Source organism: Lampris incognitus, chromosome 10, assembly GCF_029633865.1.
Source record: "Lampris incognitus isolate fLamInc1 chromosome 10, fLamInc1.hap2, whole genome shotgun sequence".
NCBI classification, from domain to species: domain Eukaryota; kingdom Metazoa; phylum Chordata; class Actinopteri; order Lampriformes; family Lampridae; genus Lampris; species Lampris incognitus.
Window position 1 is genome coordinate 45,222,066 of NC_079220.1, and position 22,537 is coordinate 45,244,602.

At 43.3% G+C, this 22,537-nt stretch overlaps 1 protein-coding gene across 1 annotated transcript in view; it reads right to left on the minus strand.

Annotated features, from left to right (window-relative positions):
• Positions 1–11,213: 11,213 nt before the first annotated feature.
• Positions 11,214–22,537, minus strand: part of slc25a23b (solute carrier family 25 member 23b) — a 34,104-nt gene continuing 22,780 nt past the window's right edge. The window contains exons 2-10 of the mRNA XM_056288420.1: positions 21,794–21,917; positions 21,494–21,581; positions 21,198–21,309; positions 19,984–20,142; positions 18,917–19,069; positions 12,405–12,518; positions 12,083–12,250; positions 11,582–11,732; positions 11,214–11,395 (exon numbers count right to left, since the gene is read on the minus strand). Coding sequence (XP_056144395.1) covers positions 11,214–11,395; positions 11,582–11,732; positions 12,083–12,250; positions 12,405–12,518; positions 18,917–19,069; positions 19,984–20,142; positions 21,198–21,309; positions 21,494–21,581; positions 21,794–21,917 — 1,251 coding nt within the window. The remainder of the gene's footprint in view (positions 11,396–11,581; positions 11,733–12,082; positions 12,251–12,404; positions 12,519–18,916; positions 19,070–19,983; positions 20,143–21,197; positions 21,310–21,493; positions 21,582–21,793; positions 21,918–22,537) is intronic.

Consider the following 22,537-nt stretch of genomic DNA (forward strand, 5'->3'; position numbering starts at 1 on the left):
ATTCAATTCCTTTGGATAACCATGATCTGGATGAATGAGAACATTCACAGACAATTAAAGGCCAAAACAAAGCTTATTACATTGAATCATTTAATTCAGTTGTGTGTAGGCTACACATGTGTGTGTGTGTGTGTGTGTGTGTGTGTGTGTGTGTGTGTGTGTGTGTGTGTGTGTGTGTGTGTGTGTGTGTGTGTGTGTGAGAGAGGGAAAGAGTCTGCTGCACTTGGTCTGTCTGCTGTCCCCCTTGCTTCTGTTTAAAGCATGTTTGTTCAATCCACTGCAGAATACCTGTGTAGGTAAGCCAGGTCCAGATCATGTAGTTAGGACAGCAGATCATCCTACCACAATGGAGCTACATCTTCTCTGTGTGAGGAGTCGCTGTCCCTGGTGCCAAACCTGCCCCCTTTTTTTAAAAATGTGGCTTGCCACAGTGTGTTTGTGTAATGGGGTCAACAGAGTAAAAAAAAGAAAAGAAAAGCAATTGTTGCATTCTGTGATGCCAAGGTGAAATAAATGTGTATTTATTTCAGTATGTAAAAACATGAATGCCATCCATTCCATCCATTATCCAAGCTTATCCGAATTCAGGTGGTAGGATGCTGGAGCCTATCCCAGAAGTCATTGGGTGGCAGGCAGGAAGACACCCTGGACAGGCCACCAGTCCATCACAGAAAACATGAATGTTCGTGCACAAGTATTAACTTCCATGATTGCCATGCAATCATAGAAGTTAATACATCATAGGTAGCTATTGCATTTTAATAAGTACAACCCATCAAGTTTTGTTTCTGCACAACTTGGTCCATGGTAGGGTCCAGTTTACATACTTATGGTTAGCTCCAGACTGTCTTTACAGAGGAAGGGTGGGATAAAAATATGATAGCACTAAAGTTAAACCGTGTTGATTAAAGTTCAAGACGCTTTCATCTGAAAACTAAGGAATTATAAAAAACACAGGGCCATAGAGTGGACAGGGCTGCACCATATTAAGACAATCTGCAGTCTTTCCATACTGACTACTAAGGCTATAGTACAACCCAATTTAATTTTTATATATATATATATATGTGTGTGTGTGTGTGTGTGTGTGTGTGTGTGTGTGTGTGTGTGTGTGTGTATTTCATTCATTCATTTAATGGCCAGGGTATTTTATCCAGAAATCACAGGTTCGGAAGTATTATCTGACCTAGATATTTCCCTGCAGATACTTGAATTCTTCCAGTACAGATAACAACTACAATGCAAACTGGACACACAGCATACAACAGACATAGAATCTAAAAGGTACACCAAAGCTATTAAGGAGATAGTGGAAGATTCATTAGATCAGACAATCAGTTTTCTTTTTCCATCTGAGAATTTATAGAGCCTTCTGTGACGGTCTTAAAGGCCAAGATGGTTTGCCACTGCACAAAATACATGAGGAACATTCAGTAATTTAGCTGAGATGGAGAACACATTAGTCAACTCTGTGTGAAATAACATTTTAATGCAAAGTCTGATTGCAGTCTTTTAACTGCAGTTTGTGTGCATATTTAAGGGCCCATCAGGGACAAATACAATGGACCCTCTGTTCCTGGCGGGCACAATTGCACCCTCTGCAGGATTTCTGCCAGTGAAGGGGATAGTAGATGGAAGCCCTGAAGTTGGTTTTGTAGTTAGTTAATCGACTAACCCACATGTTAGATTAGTGCTGTTGTGTCTTCCGCTTCATGGTAGGTGAGCCACAACTAGGTAATACAAAGCAGAGTGTTGGCTATTTGTCCATCAGTTGCCCACATACTGGAGTTAGTCCATTTGTAGGCTTACTAAAGTAGGCTTGGATAATAGTAGTAAGCATGCAGTACATATTTAGAAAATATGGTAGATCGGACAATATGTGGTAAAAGGTGCGACAAACACAAAGGTCGTTTAGGCATTTATTTGGAGGCAGGTAGAATTAGGAGTGGCTTGTCCAGGCAGTAAGGAACAACTGTTTATAATTAACCACTCTGCCTATAGATATGCGTGTTTTTCAGGAGAGAGAGAGGGAGAGAGAGTTATGCTGACACTCTGGAGTAGTGGCTGATAAAGGGAGGCTATAAAACTTGTGGTACTCAACAGATAGCCAATTGATGGATCGTGGAATATCAGCATTGAACACTTCAAATAAAGTATTGCTACAGATACCTCTAAGAACAGACAATACCCTTCTTACAACATTTAATCACTGCTGTTTGAACTGGCTAGTTTTGGGGATCTCCTCGGTTCCAGAACGTTTTCAGTGACAGAGGACAAAGATATTAGAGCAGTGCAAATGAAATCTCGGTGTATGGAAAATACCAGGCAGAACATGACAGCACGTCAGAGTGTACAGATCACCAGCAAGAACATCCACCGAGCCGTTATCCAAAAATTACAAATTTGCTTGAATGTAAATACTTAAGAAAAAAAATCACTGATAGTGGGGATTATCAGAAAGTCCTACAATCAAAAGATCTTGCACCTTGACACAAACAACAGCTATGGCAATGCATGCAGAGGTCAGGGACCATCTCTTCACGGCATGTTACATAAACCCTGCACACCTCAGTGAGTTAAATTGCGTTTTTGAGACACAAGAACTGTGTGACCTTTTAAACTACATAGATAAAAAAAAACCCAATGAAGTTGGGACGTTGTGTAAAACGTAAATAAAAACAGAACACAATGATTTGCAAATCCTTTTTGACCTATATTCAATTGAATACACTACAAAGACAATATATTTAATATTCAAACTGATAAACTTTATTGTTTTTTTTGCAAATATTCACTCATTTTGAATTTGATGCCTGCAACACGTTCCAAAGAAGCTGGGCCAGGGGCATGTTTACCACTGTGTTACATCAGCTTTCCTTTTAACAACACTCAGTAAGCGTTTGGGAACTGAGGACACTAATTGTTGAAGCTTTGTAGGTGGAAGTCTTTCCCATTCTCGCTTGATGTATGGCTTCAGTTGCTCAACAGTTCGGGGTCTACATTGTCGTATTTTGCGCATCATAATGCGCCACACGTTTTCAATGGGAGACAGGTCTGGACTGCAGGCAGGCCAGTCTAGTACCCGCACTCTTTTACTACGAAGCCACGCTGTTGTAACACGTGCAGAATGTGGCTTGGCATTGTCTTGCTGAAATAAGCAGGGACGTCCCTGAAAAAGACATCGCTTGGATGGCAGCATATGTTGCTCCAAAACCTGTATTTACCTTTCAGCATCAATGGTGCCTTCACAGATGTGCAAGTTACCCATGCCATGGGCACTAACACACCCCCATACCATCACAGACGCTGGCTTTTGAACTTTGCGCTGATAACAATCTGGATGGTCCTTTTCCTCTTTAGCCCGGAGGACACGACGTCCATGATTTCCAAAAACAATTTGAAATGTGGGCTCGTCAAACCACAGCACACTTTTCCACTTTGCGTCAGTCCATCTCAGATGAGCTCGGGCCCAGAGAAGCCGGCGGCGTTCCTGGGTGTTGTTGATATATAGCTTTCGCTCTGCATGGTAGAGTTTTAACTTGCACTTGTAGATGTAGCGACGAACTGTGTTAACTGACGATGGTTTTCCCAAGTGTTCCTGAGCCCACGTGGTAATATCCTTTACAGAATGATGTCGGTTTTTAATCCAGTGCCACCTGAGGGGTCAAAGGTCACAGGCATTCAATGTTGGTTTTCGGCCTTGCCGCTTACGTGCAGAGATTTCTCTGGATTCTCTGAATCTTTTGATGATATTATGGACTGTAGATGATGAAATCCCTAAATTCCTTGCAATTGTACGTTGGGAAACGTTGTTCTTAAACTGTTGGGACTATTTGCTCACGCAATTTTTCACAAAGTAATGATCCTCACCCCATCCTTGCTTGTGAACGACTGAGCCTTTCGGGGATTCTCCTTTTATACCCAATCATGACACTCACCTGTTTCCAATTAACCTGTTCACCTGTGGAATGTTCCAAACACGTGTTTTTTGAGCATTCCTCAACTTTCCCAGTCTTTTGTTGCCCCTGTCCCAGCTTCTTTGGAACGTGTTGCAGGCATCAAATTCAAAATGAGTGAATATTTGCAAAAAACTATAAAGTTTATCAGTTTGAACATTAAATATCTTGTCTTTGTAGTGTATTCAATTGAATACAGGTCAAAAAGGATTTGCAAATCATTGTATTCTGTTTTTATTCACGTTTTACACAACGTCCCAACTTCATTGGAATTGGGGTTTGTACACTGGTCCTGAACCAGACTTGGCAATTGTGAGGATCAGAGACCACCAACAGCTGGATGGATGAGCTTTCAGTGAATTACGGCACAACTGATGAGAATTCCAAAATAATACATGGCAAGAGACAATACGCACAAAAATAAACAATTAGTCAAGCACTTCTTTTATTTAAAATTTTCCAGACATGTATGAGCTCTACTGGCGCAGCAAGCAGAATGTGGCTGCCCACCTCCTCTGAAGGTTTGATTGCTGTCAAAGGTTACACAACTTCCTGTGACACTAAATGTCCTGAGTCCTGACACCAGTGCAAGTTAGCAGGATAGTCCAATAATATCTTAATGGGGATTCGCCACTTTCACCAAAATGTCTTGAACGTGTTTTGCAGAGGATGGACAAGACATCCGTATGCGTGTGCTGCTGTGCAGGTGGCTAAGGCCTCGGGAGTGTTCCCATCTATGAATGTGTGCAAACCCTGCTGACTCCTGACACGTTACTGATGTCGGTATCTCCAGTGTCTCAAGACGTTGCTTCAGTTAAAATCTTTTTACTTTACTTAAAATGAACACGAAAAGTATTCCAACACATGATATGGGGACATATTTGCCATGCTGACTTCATCAGCACCAATACCTCATAAAAAGCTGCCTCAGCCAAAATTGAATTTACCATAATTGCATTGAACCCCCCCCCCCAAAAAAAGAAAACAAAATAATGTGACAGAGAAGCCAGATACTACTTAAAAATTCCAACAAACAAAATAAAAATACTAACAGCGAATAAGTTGTCAGTGAAATGTGAATTTATAAAATTTCTGTTGTATCTCACAAAAAAAGTTTGCAACCTGAATTTTACACCTTAAAATTTGGAGACCCCTATCACATGATGACTTAATAAACCATTTTAAAGCAACTTGTAATATGAAAATTTAGAAATAAAAGTAAAATACCAAAAATCAGTGTCCAAATATATTGGCATCAACATTGTAATTACTGGATTCATAACCAGGAGCACATGTACCACCTTCATGACGTGCAAACAGTGTTTACATGGTGTGGACAGTCAGTCAGAAACCCTTTACACTTTGCAGCATGACCACAGCAGGGCAAGACCTCCCGTCGCTGACAGTGTCAGACATTTCTCAGGCAAAGGAGAAATACTTTGAGTGAAATGTGGTCAAATTCTAATTTCCCCATTATATTACATTAAGATTCACAAAATATTGTGACCAATTAATTGGGCAGTCCTATATAATGCCTATAATGCCTATATAATTCACCTCCGGTCATGGAAATCAAAGGAAATGAATCCCACTGAGACCTTGGTCGAAGCAATAAGCTTAACTATCTGTAAACATCCGTAAGCGTTGTGTAAAGTGCAATAAAATAAATGTCAGCTACTCATGAAACACACCGTAGCTATGTTTAAAAACTTGGTTAGGACTAAGTTAGAAGACTATTATGGAGAAAACACAATTCAGCTACTTGTATTAAGTTGCAGTTGGAATAAAGAAGTATCTTATATTCGCAGTGAGACACATCAAATCAAATTTGCCAGAATAGACCATATGTTACCAAACAATTTGGCCCTTTTTGAGTCGCCAAAAAAAAAATATATATATGTGTATATATATAAAGATAGATGTAGGGACAAAAACTTTCATTCATAGCAGTGCAAGTTTGTTTTGTGTGTCGTGCACTCATCAGCTGCCAAGTTGGATATACAACTAGGCAGCTGATGCGCGATGCACGAAACAAGCTTGTACTGCTATGTATTAAAGTTGTTTTTCCTACATCTATATTATATATATATAGTGCATCCGGAAAGTATTCACACCCCTTCACTTTCCCCACTTTTTGTTATGTTACAGCCTTACTCCAAAATGGATTAAATTCCTTTTTTTTCTCTCATCAATCTACATACAATACCCCATAACGACAAAGCGAAAAAGGTTTTGTAGAAATTTTTGCAAATTTATTAAAAATAAAAAACTGAAATATTGCATGTACATAAGTATTCACACCCTTTACTCAGTACTCGGTTGAGGCACCCTTGGCAGCGATTACAGCCTCAAGTCTTCTTGGGTACGAAGCTACAACCTTGGCACACCTATATTTGGGGTATTTCTCCCATTCTTCTCTGCAGATCCTCTTGAGCTTTGTAAGGTTAGATGGGGAGCGTCGCTGCACAGCTATTTTCAGGTCTTTCCAGGGATGTTCAATGGGGTTCAAGTCTCGGCTCCTGCTGGGCCACTCAAGGACATTCACAGACTTGTCCCGAAGCCAATCCTTCGTTGTCTTGGCTGTGTGCTTAGGGTCGTTGTCGTGTTGAAAGGTAAACCTTCGCCCCAGTCTGAGGTCCTGAGCACTCTGGAGCAGGTTTTCGTCAAGGATCTCTCTGTGCTTTGCTCCATTCATCTTTCCCTCGATCCTGACTAGTCTCCCAGTTCCTGCCGCTGAAGAACATCCCCACAGCATGATGCTGCCACCACCATGCTTCACTGTAGGGATGGTATTAGCAAGGTGATGAGAGATGCCTGGTTTCCTCCAGACGTGACGTTTGGCGTTCAGGCCAAAGAGTTCAATCTTGGTTTCATCAGACCAGAGAATCTTGTTTCTCATGGTCTGAGAGTCCTTTAGGTGCTTTCTGGCAAACTCCAAGCGGGCTGTCATGTGCTTTTTACTGAGCAGAGGCTTCCGTCTGGCCACTCTACCATAAAGGCCTGATTGGTGGAGTGCTGCAGAGATGGTTGTCCTTCTGGAAGGTTCTCCCATCTCCACAGAGGAACGCTGGAGCTCTGTCAGAGTGACCATCGGATTCTTGGTCACCTCCCTGACCAAGGCCCTTCTCCCCCGATTGCTCAGTTTGGCTGGGCGGCCAGCTCTAGGAAGAGTCCTGGTGGATCCAAACTTCTTCCATTTACGAATGATGGAGACCACTGTACTCTTCGGGACCTTCAAAGCTGTAGAAATTTTTTTGTACCCTTCCCCAGACGTGTGCCTCGATACAGTCCTGTCTCGGAGGTCCACAGACAATTCCTTTGACTTCATGGCTGGGTTTCTGCTCTGACATGCACTGTCAACAGTGGGACCTTATATAGACAGGTGTGTGCCTTTCCAAATCATGTCCAATCCATTGAATTTACTAGAGGTGGACCCCAATCAAGATGTAGAAACATCTCAAGGATGACCAGTGGAAACAGGATGAACCTGAGCTCAATTTTGAGTGTCATAGCAAGGGGTGTGAATACTTATGAACATGCAATATTTCAGTTTTTTATTTTTAATAAAATCGCAAAAATTTCTACAAAACCTTTTTCACGTTGTCATTATGGGGTATTGTGTGTAGCTTGATGAGGAAAAAAAGGAATTTAGTCCATTTTGGAATAAGGCTGTAACATAACAAAATGTGGGGAAAGTAAAGGGGTGTGAATACTTTCCGGATGCACTGTATACAAAACTTAGCTAAAAGAAACATTCAGTGGTAGGGAAAGTGCTCAACAAATAAGGAGCAAAATAACACTTGACTCAGCAATTGACTCACTGGATTTTATATATATATATTCTTTTGCTTCTGTTTTTTTTCCTCTCTCTCAAAGAATTAAGACATGAAATATAAACACATACACAATAGTGCTGCTTGGATTCTGGGCTTGAAATAAAAAGGGACACTGGGTCCTCCAGTGATGTATTTGATAAATCACTGTATCAGCTTGTCTATCTAAAGCCCACTAACCCATCCCACCTAAAACACACACACACACACACACACACACACACACACACACACACACACACACACACACACACACACACACACACACACACGCCTGCACATGCTCATTCATTTGATGTAGATGGGTCTTCATGACAGGGAAAGTGCTCCTTCTTGTACAATCATAAAAGCTGAATTATAAAAAGTTCGCATCTCTGTCTATTGTATTAAAAAGAACAAGCATAAAATGCACAAGGGCCCTCAGACGTGAGAGCTAGCTAGTTCACATTGGTTACAAGGCTAGGAAAACATGCACTCCTGCTAAAAGTATGTTCTGCAAGCAAGGCCCAAATGGCCACAAGCATTCACCTTTTCAAGTAAGCTTGCAAGGGAGGACAATTTAAAAGCTGCTTATAGGGAGTAGGCAAATACGAGCATAACAGTACAGTTATACGTTTCTGTCAGCTACTATGTATACAGTATTAAATCTATTGTCTAAGGAGGTGTATCCTCTGTATTCACAGCAGCTCTTACATACCTACAGTCCTTTTCTTTTTGCACAGCCTCGAGGTATATCAAAACAAGATCATAGTATGCAGCATTCATGAGCATGCCGTCCTTATTTTAAGTGATTTGCTTCACTTTGCCCTAAAGAGGAGTGCCTGTTACTTTAATGTGCTTGGATCATTACTTAGCCTGAGAGTCGCTAGAAAACAGGTGAAACCGGGTGGCTTTACGAGCCTCCATTTATTCTGAATGAAAGGGAGTTGTAGGGCCAGTCATTACATGTTACATATGGCAATGTTGGTCAGATCAGCTAAACATTGTTTTATGGTAGATGACGCTTTTACCCAAAATGTGAAACACGTCGTAGCTATTCCTATCACTCCCATTGGTTTAGTATTAGCAGCGGCTAATTCTCACCAACGTTTGTGTGGCATTTACCAGAAAAGTGTCCTGATGCATGCTCAATAATCCAGGTAAGAAAATCAAAGAAGGTTGAATCAGTTCATCTGGATACAACGTTTATTGACATTTATTGACAGATACGTTTCATCATGAAACGTATCTGTCAATAAACGTATCCAGATGAACTGATTTAACCTTCTTTTAATTAGCAGAAAAGAAAGCAATTCACACACTCCCCATTAGGACGATCTACATTCGATTGTTTTTTTTCAAGTTCTAAAAGCATATGGCTCATGAAAAGCCGTTACATTTTGGAAAACAGATGAAAAAAAAAGACAAATATACATGGAAAAAGAGAAATAAATGTTGCCCCAATGTAATCACATTCAGTCACCGAACCAGTGCATCATACCCTGTCATTTTCAGTGAAATCTAAATTCACCTGCTTGACAGTCGTCTGGTGTGAAAATGATTAAAAATTTCAGCTTAAATTTTGGTTTTGTAGGCGTTACAAAATTTCATACGGCACCTTTTTTCTCACATTTTTGCTCTCCCCTACTGGAGTAGCAGGGAGAGAAGATTATGTTTTTGTGGCTATTTCCTGTCTATGCTTGTGTCTGTGTGCCTTTGGTCAGGTTGAACTTTCCCTCCTAACCTGTAAATCTGCCACCCAGACACCATTTGAGAGTGCTCCTGGCAAACAGGAGTAAGATGTGCGACGGAGCCAGCCAGTGACTGTAAAAACTCATCTAAAATGCTTCTGTCCTACCTCTGCTAGTGCCTAACAATACTGCCTATGCCCTTGACTACCAGTGCGTTCAGAAATTAAATTGAGATAACTTATCTTGGTTCTATTTGGGTATACATCACTGCTGAGAGAGCCAAACAGAGCCAAGAAATATAATGCCGACAGACATTAGTTTGAGACACGCTAGTTTCAATGTACGGAAATTTCCAGGGTCAAATGGTTAAAGTTGATATTGTTGTATATTTCTTAAAGGGAAATTTCAGTGATGGTTTTGTGTATGTACAATCAGAACTGATGAGTAATGTAGTCAATAGAGGCAATAAAGTCCTCACTGTGTACTATATTGACAGAGAAATCGGTGATGTCTTACTGAGAGTCCTCCACAGCACCAATATGAATCAGAATGCATTTCTGCATGCTAGCTTCTGTATCATCGTCCAGAAAATCCTCTGCGCTGGTGTTGTGGGACATCATCTGCACCATCAGAAATGGCGTCCCACAACATTACCATTATCGGAAACGTAGCTTAGCTGAGGGAATGGGGATGTGGCTGAGGAAATGGAGATGTGTTTTCAAACAGTATGTGTAGAGTAGATTAGAGTATTAGAAACCCTGCTAGGCTGTTTGTAGCTTTTCTGGCCGCCAAATGACATCACAAGCAGTCACTTGGCGGCCAGAAAAAAAAAATCACTGCTGCTCCAGAGATGCAGAAATGATCAGGAACAACTGCAGGTGTTTTTCATGTGCTATCCCTGTCAAAGATAGACAGAGATAAGGTTGACGATCTGTGAAATTTCCCTTTAATGCTTCATGGCTTTCACCGGCAAAAGGATACCACACATTGCAAATGATATCAGAAAGTTGCCCATTGAGCCTTTACACCGAAAGAGTAACATATGCCCTCTCCTAATGGAGCATGAACATATATAAATGATTAGATCCTCGGTACGTCCTAACTATTTTCTCATAGGTGGAAAAACAGTCTCACTATTAAGACTGATGCAGTTTTAAAGATTATAGCTTGCTAACAATCAGTTAGTTTAAAGTGACAGGAGATGGATGATGTATGGTTCAGACTGTACTCTTGCTTGGTTTAAGGCAATACGTACAATCATACATACACACCCACACCCACACAAACATACACTTTGCACATCGATGGTCCTGGTGAGGGAGATATGAGGAATGAGGAGAGTCAAGGGGGGAGATGGCTAGATCCATGTTCTGTTCTCTTCTGTCTCTCTGACACAACAGTTTTCCTTCCCATATTTCCCCAGATAAGTGCAATCTAATCTCTAACCCCCTTTCCCTAATTACAGAGGTATTAGGAGAAAAGTGCTCACAATGAAGCTGACTGTGGCTGCAGGTTTGCAGCAGTCTGATCACTTCATTTCTGTATTGTATGGACCTCTTCCTTTGAATGCCCAGTCTTGAACTACCTCTTCTTTCTTCTCCATTTTGCCCTACTTTCATAAAAGGACTTAAGAGGTCCTTAACAGGACCTTTTCCGCCTCATCTCTGCTACTTTTGCAACATCCTAGTTTATTTAAGATAGATATTTTTTCTATGGCCTCTCTCTGATATCACATTTTCTTTCTTTGTCTTGACTTAGGAGCCCACACCTAGGATTCTCTTCATGTGCTCATACACAACATAGGAGATGCTGACAGCAGGAATGACTTTGAGGAAGTTGGGCGCAATGCCGCGGTAGAGGCCTGGTACACCCTCACTGGACATGATGTGTTTGAACAGGTCCAGCATGGATAATTTTGGCTCTCCCTCAGCGGTGGCTTAACAGAGAAAACAGGAGCATTAAGGGGCTTATTTGAAATACAAAATCATGACTACATCACACCCTTTGCATTTGATTGAAAATGCTGTTTTAATTAGCATGAGTGGCAATGACAGAATAATGAAAGATCCGATGTAAATACAATAGACATTTCCCTAAAGTGAATATGAGTAGCATGTCTTACCCTGAGCTTGCATGCGGGTTCGGATGAGGGCCAGAGGATAGGAAGCCAGCTGGCCACAGGTACTAGAGATGGTACCACAGCCTAAGAGGACCAGAACTCCAGGGTCTGCTGAGCCTATGCAATACCTCTGCAGCCAGGCATTCTTCAGAGTCTTTAAAGGGTGGGAGGTAACACACAGTAGGGAGAGGCAGGTTATAAATTAGTAAAGGATGGGGCAAAGGAAAAGCAAAGCTGAAAATGGTACCCAGGAGAAGTGAGGATGTGAGTAAAGAAAGAGTGGAATAAGAGGAGGAAAACGGTAAAGACAGGATACATATGGCTATCTTTCAAGTGAGCATTAACTGAGCATTTCAGAATTTCACTGTGTATCTTTAACAAAAGGATTTGACTGAAGTCAAATATGAATCACTGACACCAGAAAAATGTATATTAAAGTAGAAAAATTTGATAAATTAGGGAATAGCAAATGGTAAAAGAGAGCTGGTGAATCCCACTACTCACCTCATACACAGCAAGATCGATGCCAGCGTAGGGGATGATACCCAATGTGTTAGGCAGATAACCCCTGTAGAAGGCTCGTACACCTTCCTTTCTAAGGATCTCCCTAGCACAGTTAGCTATGCCTTGGTACTGCCCCGTCTTCCTCAATGTAAGACGAGTTTTCAACACCTGCCGAATGGTACAAAAGGAGGTTGGAAAGGGGTGGATTTTGGTGGGTATGTAGAATGCAAGCTTGAGAAAGTTGGAATAAAAAGATATAAAGAAACATAAGAAACTGAGAAAGCTATTTGCAAAAGCAGAATGGAGCTACAAACCGCCTCACCTCCATAGGGTAGATGATGGTCTGGGCAGTGGCTCCAGCCAAGGAGCCAGCGATAAACCTCTCTTGAACCTTTAGACTGCCGCCCTCTTTATGCCCTCGGATCAGCCACTTGATCTACAGGAAGAGGAGAGGGAGGAACAGCAGAAGGGTGGTAGATTAAGGAAGGGGACATGGTTGAAATGTTAGGGAAAATTTTGATTACAATTGGTGATGGGGGGCATTTGATTGTTGATGTATGTAAAGAAACACATGCTGATCAGTACTTAAGGTTTGACTCTCATCATCCACTGGAGCACAAACTAGGAGTCATTAGGACGCTGTATCAGCGAGCTGACAACGTCACCACCGACACAGTGGCCGGGGAAGGGGAGAAATCCCATATTAAATAGACCCTGGTTAAGGGTGGTTATTCTAACTGGGCGTCTGTCAAAGCCAGGAAGACACCCAAGCAGTGCACTGGCCGATTGAAGAGAGGAGAAGGACAACAGCTGCCTAAGTGTAAACCAGTGGTGATTCTGTATGTGGCGGGAGTGTCGGAAAAGTTGAGATGCATCTTTTCCAAACATCGCGTCTCAGTTGCTTTCAAACCCCAAAACACGCTGCGTCAGAAATTGGTCCACCCCAATGATTGCATCCCCTGGCACAAACAGAGCAATATAGTGTATGCTGTTAAGGGCCAAGAGGATTGCCATGACTTGTACATTGGGGAAACTAAACAGATGCTGGTCAAGAGGATGGCACAACACAGGAGATCTAATGCATCAGGCCAGGACTCTGAAGTCTACACCCATCTACAGGCCAGTGGCCACTCTTTCAAAGATGAGGATGTGCACATCCTTGATAGGAGGAACGTTGGTTTGAATGGGGAGTCAAAGAGGCCATCTATGTGATGAAGGAACGACCATCCCTGAACCGGGGGGGGGGGGGGCTAATAGTACATTACATTACAGTCATTTAGCCGACGCTTTTATTCAAAGCGACTTACAATAAGTGCATTTAACCAAGGAAATCAGGAGAACTACTAGTCATCAGAGGTCATAAATGCATCTTCTCTCTAAACAAGTATCTAAGAGCAAAACCAGTGCTAAAGTAAAGCACAAGAAAGAGTTTTTTTTTTAATGAGTGAATACAATAAGTGCTAAGAGCAAGTAACAGGGTAGTAGTTCTTGAAGAGGTGAGTTTTCAACCTGCGCCGAAAGATGGGCAGCGACTCCACTGTTCTGACATCAGTGGGGAGTTCATTCCACCACTGTGGGGCCAGGACAGAAAAGAGCCGTGACCGGGTTGATCGGCAGCAGGGGCCTCTGAGCAGCAGGGCAACCAGGCGTCCCGAGGCAGCAGAGCAAAGTGGTCAGGCGGGGGTGTGGGGCTTGACCATGGCCTGGAGATAGGAAGGAGCTGTTCCTTTCACTGCCCTGTAGGCTAGCACCAGAGTAATTATATGTTGTGTTCTTCCCCTCTACTTCCAGTTAGTCAGGCAAATAAAGTGTTTTAAAAAAGATTATACAATTACCAAAGCGAAGACAAAATTGGAAGGGAGATGATTGTTAGGTCTATGTGAAGCAGTAAATCTGTCGCCATCTTACAATGCTGTGATTGCAACTATTCCCCGATCCTCTGAATAGTACACATTGCCGTTGTAACTAGTTAATTGTGCTTGGTGATGTAAGGCTTGCATGCAGCTGCTCGGCCATGGAAACCCATCCCATGAAGCTCCCAGTGCACAGTTATGTGCTGATGTTAATGCCAGAGGAAGTCTGGAACTCTGCAGTTATCGAGTCAACAGAGCGTTGGCGACTTCTACACACTATGTGCTTCAGCGCTCGTTGACCCCGCTGTGTGACTTTACGTGGTCTTCCACTTTGTGACTGAGTTACTGTTGTTCCTAAACACTTCCACTTTTCAATAACACCACTTACAGTAGACTGTGGAATATCTAGCAGAGAAGAAATTTCACAAACTGACTTATTGCAAAGGTGGCATCCTGTGACAGTACCACGCTTGAATTCACTGAGCTCTTCAGAACGACCCATTCTTTCACAAATGTTTGTAAATGCAGACTGCATGGCTAGCTGCTAGATTTTATACACCTGTGGCAAGGGGTCTGAATGAAACACCTGAATTCAATGATTACGAGGTCTGTCCCAATACTTTTGTCCCTGTAGTGTAGATCAATATAAGATTGAGTGTCAAAAAACTGTCTCTTGGACAAGACACCACTTACAAATCTGCTTTGGAAAGAATTTCAGTGTTAAATGTATTTTTTCTTTGGGATCCCCCCCCCTTTTTTCTCCCCAGTTGCACTTGGTCAGTTACCCCATTCTTCCGAGCCATCCCGGTCACTGCCCCACCCCCTCTGCTGATCTGGGCAGGGCTGCAGACTACTGCATGTCTCATCCAATACATGTGGAGACGCCAGCTGCTTCTTTTCACCTGACAGTGAGGAGGTTCGCGAGGGGGCGTAGCGTGTGGGAGGATCACGCTACTCCCCCCAGTTCCCCCTCCCCCCTGAACAGGCGCCCCAACCAACCAGAGGAGGCACTAGTGCAGCAACCAGGACACATACCCACATCTGGTTTCCCACCCACAGATGTGGCCAATTGTGTCTGTAGGGACGCCTGACCAAGCCGGCGGTAACACGGGGATTCGAACCGGCGATCCTCGTGTTGGTAGGCCACGGAATAGACCACCATGCCACCCGCATGCCCCCTCATGTGTCATCTTTAACGTGACTGAGCATGTTGGTGCCGGTGTAGCTCTAGCCATAGATAATGATTAATGATATTGTTGCATCTGTCAGGTGTGTGTGTGTGTGTGTGTGTGTGTGTGTGTGTGTGTGTGTGTGTGTGTGTGGCCGCCGTGCCAGGCTATGTGATGCTGTTAATGCTCATCTTGGTGCCTGTAACATTACCTCTGACGAAGTATAAGGCTTGCATGATTAAACTGTGGTGTATTCAGGCAAGTATAGTTGTACTGGTCTATTTTGGTTAACATGTGCATTTCAGAACCTATTAAGTATGATTGGTCTTAGATGGGCTAGGCCCGCTGGATTTTCTCTGCCCACCCACACTGTGATTTCTGCCTATGCCACAGCTAAGAAGGTTTAATTATTCATTGTTTTTCATCATTTTAGTCTTTCCTCTGTTCGTTCCCTCTGTTGAAGTGTCGTGAAACAAACAAGCCATTCCCTACGGCTAATCTTGTAGGCATTGTAGATCATCTACACTACTATTATTTCCATCAAAGTCCACAGAAATGTTTCAGCTAAATGACAGGAAGTAAGGGGCGTCTGGGTAGTGTAGCGGTCTATTCCGTTGCCTACCAACATGGGGATCGCCGGTTCAAATCCCTGTGTTACATCCAGCTTGGTCGGGTGCCCCTACAGACACAATTGGCCATGTTTGCGGGTGGGAAGCTGGATGTGGGTATGTGTCTTGTTCGCTGCACTAATGCTTCCTCTGGTCGGTCGGGGCACCTGTTTTGGGGGGGGATCTGGGGGAATAGCGTGATCCTCCCACGCACTACGTCCCCCTGGTGAAACTCCTCACTGTCAGGTGAAAAGAAGCGGCTGGCGGCTCCACATGTATCGGAGGAGACATGTGGTAGTCTGCAGCCCACCCCGGGTCAGCAGAGGGGGTGGAGCAGCATGACCAGGATGGCTCGGAAGAGGTAATTGGCCAAGTACAACTGGGAAAAAAAGGGGGGGGGGAGCCCCCCCAAAAACAAAAACGATTTGAAGCAGGAAAATTCAATGAAAAGAAGCAAGTTGTCTCTATAACCATGCTATAACTTTCAGTTTCATAGTTCCATACATTGTAAGACACTTCCTGTGTGACCCAAACTGCTTTAGTACTTGAGTATGAGTTTTGGCCATTCAAACAAAAGGTATATATTACTAGTAGGGTTTATTATGCTCTTTACACCAGACAAGCCATTATTATTGCAGAATATACCGAATGCAGCTAAAGCGATAGAAACTGACAGCAGAGATTCCTCCCTGCAGTCAACATTGGTATCAGGAACTATGAAAATCTCCCCCCAGAATAACAGGCTTTTATTGATTATCAAGTCAAGTCAATGTTATTTGTATAGCCCATTATCGCAAATTACAAATTTGCCTAGGGGGGTCTTTACAACAATACATGCTGTCCTTAGACCCTTATATGGGATAAAGAACAACTACGTAAAAAAAAAATCAACAATTCAGTTTACAAAAAAGTCCAATATTCCCTTTTTGGGTTTTACACATGAGCAGTTACATTGTTTTTTTGTTTTTTTTACCCTAAGTAATCCCTTACCACTAACAAACCTGCCACCAGTGTCAATACTAGATGGCTGCACATGTAAAATGACATCTTGTTGCATGTTTTTTTTTTTTTTTTGCCACTCCTCTACTTTCACTGTTAAACGATGAGCAGTAAAAATCTGCCCTGTCAACCTTTGCTTCCGTTTATAAGCTTGAATTTCAGTGTCGATAGTAATAAAACGATCTCCGACCTGAGTTTAGTGGTGTGTAACAACATTCTGGTGCGCTTCATGGGACTATTTATTCCACCGAGATTCAATCCTGAGACCATCACGCCATTCACCACTTAAGTTTCAGTTGTTTTTGGACATTGACCTAACAATGAAACATGAGACCGATCCATCTTTTTAAAACTCTTGTGAGTTATACACACTACCCTGTAGGAAATACACAACATTGCACTCCTCCATGTTTTCAGGAATATATATATTTTTAAAAATTTTCCCCTTTATCTCCCCAATTGTATCCAGCCAATCACCCCGCTTTTCCGAGCCATCCCGGTCCCTGCTCCACCCCCTCAGCCGATCCGGGGAGGGCTGCAGACTACCACATGCCCCCTCCGATACATGTGGAGTCGCCAGCCGCTTCTTTTCACCTGACAGTGAGGAGTTTCACCAGGGGGACGTGGCATGTGGGAGGATCACGCTATTCCCCCCAGTTCCCACTCCCCCCCGACAGGCACCCTGACCAACCAGAGGAGGCACTAGTGCAGCGACCAGCAAACATACCCACATCCGGTTTCCCACCCACGGACATGGCCGATTGTGTCTGTAGGGACGCCCGACCAAGCCGGAGTTAACACAGGGATTTGAACTGGCAATCCCCGTGTTGGTAGGCAACGGACTTGAACGCTTTGCTACCCGGATGCCTCGTTTTCAGGAATACTGACAGGCTATTGGTTATTTCTCTCTGAATAGTTTGTCCAAGACCTCGACTTTCTGGGCTAACCGCCGAACTTGTAAGGTTGTGCTGAGTTCTGTGAGACATGTTCTCAGCTCAACATTTGACATCATGTGCCTGGGATGTCATATCACTTATCCGATCGGATTCATGTTAGAAATAGGGATAGAGTAAGCCCAAAGTCAACCCAACGTTGACCTGAGAGCATCTCTCACTTGCAGAAATCAATGTGCAAACTTGTACATTGAGGTATTTCTGGCTTATCGAGAGCTGATAACGTGAGTCCCACACACTGAATCATGAAACCAGTTTCTTGTGATCGTCACTTGAACAGCTCAAAGTTGATTGACCTTGTCTTAAACATACTATCTCTCGATGAGCTTCTTCAACACTGGTGATAGGCCAACTTCCTCTGAAAAATATCACATTGCACATTAAACTGACATCAAACAGACCTATGTAAGCACAAGTAGATAATTCAACTGGCAATGGATACAAACCACTGAAGTCGAAAATCAAATTGTCTTAATATACTTTAACATAAATATAATTTAAAATCTTTCCCTGTTTTTATATGCAATACAGAAAATGGGTAAAATTAATAAGAAGCTTGACCACCCCCTGTCAGCTACTGCTTAACTTATCTCAAAGGCTCAAAAATGTTTAGGATATGAATCTCACTGCGAAACATTTTAAAACTATTAAAGTTGGATGTTCAATTATGATAAAATAATCTCCTAATAAATAATCGCCATCGGTGCTGTGCCCTCACAGGGTACAGATGGAAACTATCAAATCCGCTGTGGCCACCCATGGGAAACAGGGAACAAGCTGAAAGAAGAAGAATCTCCTAATAAGACCACGCATCAGTGAGGTTCCACCCTGAAGTGTCTACTTGGGGTCTGACTTGCTGTTAGGGCAGTGAAAGGTTCAGTAATCATACACAAAATAAAATGCTTGTTGGCCAGAGAGAAGGCAACCATCTCAGTAAGCCCACATGGTGGTCAAGCTCATTGTCTAAAATGATTCAGAAGACGTACATCAATGAGCCCCCCTTCTTATATAAGTGCATGTTTTGTCCAACCCTCTCCAACCTCAGACACAGGAGAACTGATTATCACATTAAAAAACTAAGACTTGGTCATTGGCATGTTGATTGAAAATGATACACAGATGACACTAGATAACCAGTATGATTTCCCAGTAACTAGCGCTTCTGCTCATCAGCATTTCATGAAGATATAAGTAGACGGTCAGTTGGTGGAGAGCTGTGTGCATTTGCCATTGATACGTTCTTTGCACTGACCTGCTCATAGGCCATGAACTTGATGGCAGATTCTGGGGCGATCTTAAGGACGTTGATGCCGTTGCCCCTCCAGAGTGAGCGAAGACCTCCTTCCTGGATCATGTCCTTCAGCCTAGACCACATGTTGCTACCCTGAGAGGCAGAGCCATGTACCTTGACATACAAACAGTGCCAGGTTAGTCATGATATTACAACAATGCCTCTGCTTCAAACTAAACCCTGCAGCCACAGGAAGGCTGCATGATATGAGTCCAACAGCTTGACGTGATAATTTTTTTTTTGTTGGATTTTCCCCCCCTTTTTCTCCCCAACTGCAGTTGGCCAATTACCCTGCTCTTCCGAGCCATGCCGGTCGCTGCTCCACCCCTTCTGCTGATCCAGGGAGGGCTGCAGACTGCCACATGCCTCCTCTGATATATGTGGCATCCCCAGCCGCTTCTTTTCACCTGACAGTGAGGAGTTCCACCAGGGGGACGAAACTCGTAGGAGGATCATGTTATCCCCCCCCCCCCCCCCTGCACAGGCGCCCCAACTGACCAGAGGAGGCACTAGTGTAGCAACCAGGACACACACCCACATCCGGGACACTTGACCAAGCCAGAGGTAACAAAGGGATTCGAACCGGCAATTCCCGTGTTGGTAGGCAACGGAATAGACCGCTACGCTACCCGGATGCCCTTAACTATTATTTTTAAGGCAACTAAGAAAAATAGTGAACTTTTGGCAAATAATGGACCAAAAGCATATCTCTTATTAACCAAATCTATCTATTTCAGAGATGCATTAAAAATAAAATAGCTAAGTAAAACAGGGTTTTGGAAAACGACCATGTTACAGATTATATGATAGCAACCAACTAGCAGGTGACATTACAGATTGCTGCCATGTTATATTACTTGCTGAAGGGAAATACTACTCAATTCAAACATTATTTATATGGTGTAGGATACTTAATGCTTTATTGATTATTTGAAAGAATATTAAATCTCACTGTGTTGCCACAAAAAAATGTAATAGCTTTCAATAAAAATGTAAATTTCAAAACATTTTTTTAATAAAAATCTCACCTGCAGGAAAACCTTGAGACGATCCAGGGGGGCAGTTCCTGTCCTTGAAACTGCCCCGGCCATTGCCCCAGCTACCAACTGCCTCCATACCACTCCTGAGCGATGCTCCTGCTCTGAGAAATCATCCGGCACTGTCAGATGTTCCCCAATGTCAAACATCTAGAGGACATCACAGTGGTTTAGCAGTAGGCATAAATTACTCAAGCTCTCCCTTAGCACCTGACAAACACAAAGATGATAAAAACACACACAAAAGCAATAAACTGTCTATTTCAGAAAAAGCACTACCTGTGGACATATTAGACATGTAATTTCCAACATAATTGCTTGTTAGTTACTTGATCTATTTAACTTTATATTGGTACATCAATATGCATTCTGCGCTATCAGGCTGCAGTAACGTGCATACATGCACTGACTGCTGGCTTGCTAGATAAATGTTTGCGTTGGATAGGTTTTGCAGATGTAGTTACAAGACAAAACGTTCTCTGGTGATACAGGTCTTCTCAGCTTATAATAATCACGCCCTTCGACAGCACGATAAACATTTAGAGGATTTAAAATATTTTAAGTTTAACAACCAGCAGCCTGTTCGGCTGTCCCTACAGACACAATTGGTCGTGTGTGTGGGTGGGAAGCTGGATGTGGGTATGTGTCTTGGTCGCTGCACTAGCGCCTCCTCTGGTCGGTCGGGGTGCCTGTTCGGGGGGGAGGGGGAACTGGGGGGGGGGATAGTGTGATCCTCCCACTCACTACATCCCCCTGGTGAAGCTCCTCAGGTGAAAAGAAGCGGCTGGCGACTCCACATGTATCGGAGGAGGCATGTGGTGGTCTGCAGCCCTCCCCGGATCGGCAGAGGGGGTGGAGCAGCGACCGGGATGGCTCGGAAGAGTGGGGCAATTGGCCATGTACGATTGGAGAGAAAAAGGGGGGAATAACCAGCAGCCCCAACAATTCATGTCCAAACTTAAAAACAAAACAAAAACAAGAAAGACGTGTTTTTCAGCCACTGCATAACTTACAAATTTTACATTCATTAACAAGATCATAAAATGTGCTTTTTTTAAAAGAGCTGAATAAATTATGGATATGACTCTGACTACCCTCTATTGTTCAAAATTTATAAGGAAAAAAACTGAAAGGGATTGTGTGAGCCTTGTCTTCGTGTTATTCATGTGTATTGCTGCTTAGATAAACTCTGGGAGGTGACTGACGTGGGAGCGCTTCCAGTAGCGGGCAATCTCCTCCATGTTATGGAAAGGGTTGAACAGGAAGTGATCTCGCCACTCAGTCCAGTCGATGGTCATGGTGCCATCCTTGTCCATACTGAGAGGACACACACACACACACACACACATACACACACACACACACGCACGCACGCACACATACACACACGCACACAGGTGTCATGCTTAGCCAATAAGAAAACAATGTGGTATAACAGTTCTTTCTGTTTCTCTCTCTCTCTCTCTCACACACACACACACACACACACACACACTCACACCTCTGAAGTATTCTGGTGGCCTGCTCCTTTGTGACCTCCAGTCCGAGGTGTCGCAGTGACCGCTGGATCTCCCCGACATCAATTTTACCTACAAGCAAAGTTCCAAGTTCAAATCACTGGAGACAATAGTGTGTTTGGTTTCTTACCCACAATGACAGACTCAAATGAACTAGAGTGTATGTTATTGTTTGCAGCTGTTCTGCAGAGTTACAGAATGCCAGAAAACGTGTATCTCCGTGAACGTGTGTGCATGTTTGCAGGCTTATATGGGTAAGTGAATATTCAGTATGCCCGCCACACCATCCTTGTTGTAGTCCAAGCTGCGGAACATGAGCAGCAGTCTCTTCTCTTGAGCCCGCAGGTAGTGGGAGAACTCTTGAAAGTCCAGCAAACCGTCATGGTTGACATCACTTTCCCGCACAATCTAGTTCAGGGTTGAGATGGAGGGTGACCGTATCAGAGGTGACAGGGTGAGGATGAGTAAATGATGGGAAGGAAAGGGAATGAGAGATAGATATATTGTGGAAAGGGGCAAAAATAACAACAATAAAAATAATAAACGTCATTTATAAAACACATATCAAAACAAAGTTATAAACTGCTGGGCAATAAGGAAACATTAAAACAACTGAAGCAGATGGCAATAAGACCAAAACAAATAAAAAGCAAGAATGATGGAAGGCCTTAAATGATTTTGAGAAATGATTTGAAGAGGGGCGTTCAGATGGCGTAGCGGTCTATTCCGTTGCCTACCAACATGGGGATCGCCGGTTCGAAACCCTGCCTTACCTCCAACTTGGTCAGGCGTCCCTACAGACACAATTGGCCGTGTCTGCGGGTGGGAAGCCGGATGTGGGATGTGGGTATGTGTCCTGGTCGCTGTACTGGTGCCTCTCCTCGGCAGTCGGGGCGCCTGTTCAGGGGAGACAGGGCACCTGAGGGGAATAGCGTGATCCTCCCACGCACTACATCCCCCTGGAGAAACTCCTCACTGTCAGGGGAAAAGAAGCAGCTGGCGACTCCACATGTATTGGCGGAGACATG